The following is a 4,162-nucleotide window of genomic DNA, read 5'->3' as shown; positions in this document are numbered from 1 at the left end:
CAGGCATTGTTTTAAAGCCTTGATGCAGAACACCTTGGTATGGCAGGAGTCAAACACTCGTCATCTGGCCAGGTGTAGTGGCTCACACCTGTAATCTCAGCACTTTGGGAGGCCAAGGCAGGAGGATCACTTGAGGCCAGGAGTTCAAGACCAGCTTGTGCAATAAAGTGAGGCCCTCTCTCTACAAAAAAATTTTAAAAGTTAGCCAGTTGTGGTGGCATACAACTGTAGTCCCAGCTACTCAGGAGGCTGAGGCAGGAGGATTGCCTGAGTCGAGGAGTGGAAGGCTGCAATGAGCTATGATTGCACCACTGCAAGACTCCATCTAAAAAAACCAAATGGCCATCATGGTGATTTCACTTCAAGATGGTATCACTCTTACCATGCAACAGGCTGTTTTCCTATAGCCGTATTGGTAACATCCAACTCTTTGGTTTGCTGACACTGGAGAAACCCAATAAGTGGTGGAAGATGGAGCAGTTTCTACTGCTGTGAGTTGGGGTGAACCCACCAACAGACTGCTAATTCTCTGCTGAGGGCTCTGTCCCAGGTAGGAGCCCTCCATTACCTTGTGGGCTCAGAGCAACTTAGCCTCCGAAGCAACTCCCCTCTGTCTTCCAAGACCTGGAGGACCCTCTTCCCCGGACTCATGAAAAGGATACGTGCAGCTCCTCTGGGAGGGGATTTATGAGAATCTCAGGTCTTTGCCAAGAGCCTCTTGGAAGATTTGACCTTAGCAGACCAGAAAGTCTTTCCTTTGGGAATCCAGGGAACACTGTCTCTCTGCTCCCCAAGGGAGCACTCTTAGGGAGACGAGTGTCACCAGCTCCTCCACCCTGATGGGTAGTCAGGCCTGGAGCACATGGAAATGCCCTGGGAACCTCAACTTCAAGTGAATATGCCCCCCCGCCACCCCTCCACACACACACAGAGCAGGTAGTTGTACCACCTCCACCTCATCCTGCTCTCGGCTCTTCACGTATCACAACCTGATCGCTGTGTACCACAGGCGTCACACACGAGCCCGCAGCATCTTGGCACCCGCCCTCCCTCCTTATCTCTCCCAAGTCAATTTTCCGGCCAACCGCAGTGTCTCAGAGATGCAAGGAACTTGCCTGGGGCAAAAAGGATTAGAAAATGCAGACACACAGATAAGAATGAGGTCTCTGGATTTTACTGTGGAGATTCTGAATGCCAGATGGAGTCCAGCATGGGGGTTTTCTCCTGTAACTGAGAAGTTCATCTCAGAGCTACAGACACCCACCCCGGGGCACGGCACAGCTTCTCTTTGTCATGTGTGTTAAATGAGATGTGTTTATTTCTTAGCTAAACGAGCAATATAGTATTCTCTTTCCAGTGTCTGGTAAAGGCAAGAGAGGCGAGGAATGTCTTCCTCAAGATTTTCAGGATCTCAAACAAAGCTGGGAGGGGTCTCCTGGGATGAGTGAAAGGAAACCAGGTCTTGGGTCCCCAGGTCTCTTCCTTCCTGAAGAATGCGGCACTCGCTTCGGCAGCTGCTCAGGGTCCGTTGTTCCTCCCGCTCATCTCCATGGCTATCGAGGATACTGGTCTCCTCCAGAACCAGTTAGGGCTCCACCTGGGCCTGTGGGGGGCTCCACGATTCCCTCCAGGGCCTGGGCCAAGGCCATGGGGGCGGTAGACAGCTGTGTTAAAGATGTTTCTCAGGGACAGGCTGTTTCTCTAGAAAAAGAAGAGTCAATAGTTTCATAATTGTATCCCTGTCTCCCAAGCCTTCACCACAGATGCCTTCTGGAATCTTCTCCCACTTCCAGCCACACTCCTTCCTAGTTCTCCTTCCTCCAGTCCTTTCTGTGGCCCCCTTTTCCTGCAGGTCACCAGCTTCCTCTGCTTTGACCTGCCATTTCTCTGTGTTACTCTCTCCTGATCTCCCTTCCTCCCTACCCACCTCTGACTTGAGACCCCTTCTATTCACACCCGTTTCCTTGTGTTTCTGCTGCTCCCTCCCCCAGGCGTTTTCTTACATATTAGGCACTCACCACACAGAAGAAGAGCCCAGCAAACAGCCCCACGGCCGCCACAACCGAGACCAGCGTGATGAGGAAGATTTCCCATGGCAGCAGGGACCCCCCGGGCTTCGCCCCACTCACTGCAGTAGAGGCACTTGTGATAACTCTGTGGGAAGTTGTGTGCGTCCCAGTCAGAGTGGGTGTTCCAGAGCCTGCGGAGGTCACACTGGACCCAGAGCTGGTGGCTGTGCTGGCCCCACTGGAGGGTGTGCTGGAGTCAGAGCTGGTGGCTGTGCTGGCCCCACTGGAGGTTGTGCTGGACTCAGAGCTGGTGGCTGTGCTGGCCCCACTGGAGGTTGTGCTGGAGTCAGAGCTGGTGGCTGTGCTGGTCCCACCGGAGGTTGTGCTGGAGTCAGAGCTGGTGGCTGTGCTGGCCCCACTGGAGGTTGTGCTGGACTCAGAGCTGGTGGCTGTGCTGGCCCCACTGGAGGTTGTGCTGAACTCAGAGCTGGTGGCTGTGCTGGACTCAGAGTTGGTGGCTGTGCTGGCCCCGCCGGAGGTTGTGCTGGACGCAGAGTTGGTGGCTGTGCTGGCCCCACTGGAGGTCACACTGGGCCCAGAGTTCATGACTGTGCTGATCCCACTGGAGGTCACAGTGGGTCCAGTGTTGGCAGAGGTGCTAGTCCCACTGGGATTTATTGCTGAAGAAATCATATCATGACAAATATATATTGTGTATATATGCTTTCTGCTTACTGCTTGGCTAAATTCATTACATAAATAATTTTATTTAATGCTCACTACAGCCCTATAACATAGATACTATTATTATCACCAGCTGAGATGAAGAAATTGAGGCTTAAAAATGTTGACACTGGACCGGGTGCAGTGGCTTACGCCTGTAACCCAAACGCTTTGGGAGGCCGAGGTGGGTGGATCACCTGAGGTCAGGAGTTTGAGACCAGCCTGACCAACATGGAGAAACCCCATCTCTACTAAAAATACAAAATTAGCCAGGCATTAATCCCAGCTACTTGGGAGGCTGAGGCAGGAGAATCACCTGAACCCGGGAGGCAGAGATTGTAGTGAGCCGAGATCGAGCCATTGCATCCAGCCTGGGTGACAAGAACAAAACTCCGTCTCAAAAAAAAAAAAAAAAATGTTGACACTGGCCCAAGTTTACACAGCTAGTGAGTGGTGGAACAGGAAACTGAACCCAGGCTACTGAATCCGCACTTGTGGAGACTAAGCTAAGTCACCCACCTACCCCCAACACCAGAGTTACATCATCTAGTTTTAGTAGTAGGTAAGCTTATTCCACATTCTGCTATCCAAGATACAATACAGATTAAAAGGATTTTAAAAGAATTATAGGACCAGGTGAAACTAGTATATATTGACCAATTTTTTTCTTAAGTAGTATTGCTTCCTTCTTGGAAAATATTTCTCAGAATAATATTCAGAAAACACTTATATCAGAATTACTTAAGGGAGTATGTTGAAAATATTCTTAAGCAAATCATTTTAGACTAAATGAATTAGAGTTTGAGATGGGGTCCAGGAGCCTGCATCTTCATCAAGAAGCCAGGTGACTATATGCATTCAAGTTCCGGGGCCCTTGATTACTATGGCCAAGGCTAGAGAAGAACAAGTTATATGTAGATCAAATACATAAGAGCTCCCAGGATTAAGGGCTGTAAACCAATGTATAAAGATAGAGGGAAGGCTTTTAACTTCTTGGAGGCTTGGCTGGAGTTAAAGTTATGTCAAATTTTTGCCCTTTATTTCCCTGAAGGATGAAGACATTCGACCTCCCCAGCCTGTACGTGGGAGGCTGACGTGGAATTAGGTGTAGGGGTAGGAGAGAAATTGAGTTTGTAGAATATAGAAGAGTGACATTTTATTTTATGTTATTGTTTATTTATTTATTTGTTTTTGAGACGGAGTCTCCCTCTGCCGCCCAGGCTGGAGTGCAGTGGAGCGATCTCGGCTCACTGCAACATCCGCCTCCCACGTTCAAGCGATTCTCCTGCCTCAGCCTCCTGAGTAGCTGGGATTGTAGGCATAAGCCACCCCACCAGGCTAATTTTCGTACTTTTAGTAGAGATGGGGTTTCACCACGTCGGCCAGTCTGGTCTCAAACTCCTGGCCTCAAGACATCCACCTGCCTTGGC

General features: G+C 50.0%; 1 protein-coding gene across 1 annotated transcript; it reads right to left on the bottom strand.

The window, feature by feature from the left end:
* Positions 1-260: 260 nt before the first annotated feature.
* Positions 261-2,837, bottom strand: MUC21 (mucin 21, cell surface associated). The gene is made up of 2 exons (XM_031667030.1): positions 2,019-2,837; positions 261-1,701 (listed from the first exon to the last, which is right to left on the bottom strand). The coding sequence occupies exons 1-2, from the start codon at positions 2,700-2,702 to the stop codon at positions 1,519-1,521; spliced, it is 867 nt and encodes a 288-aa protein (XP_031522890.1). The 5' UTR covers positions 2,703-2,837; the 3' UTR covers positions 261-1,518.
* Between the last annotated feature and the right edge of the window lie 1,325 nt (positions 2,838-4,162).

Source organism: Papio anubis, chromosome 6, assembly GCF_008728515.1.
Source record: "Papio anubis isolate 15944 chromosome 6, Panubis1.0, whole genome shotgun sequence".
NCBI lineage: Eukaryota > Metazoa > Chordata > Mammalia > Primates > Cercopithecidae > Papio > Papio anubis.
The sequence above is the reverse complement of the archived record's forward strand: the minus strand, read 5'-3'. Positions and strand labels throughout refer to the sequence as shown.

Coding starts and splice junctions, on each gene's coding strand:
- MUC21 (XM_031667030.1), bottom strand. CDS start 2,702: ATGATTTCTTCAGCAATAAATCCCAGTGGGACTAGCACCTCTGCCAAC. Junction 1,702..2,018: donor CTGGGCTCTTCTTCTGTGTG/GTGAGTGCCTAA, acceptor TTCTTTTTCTAG/AGAAACAGCCTGTCCCTGAG.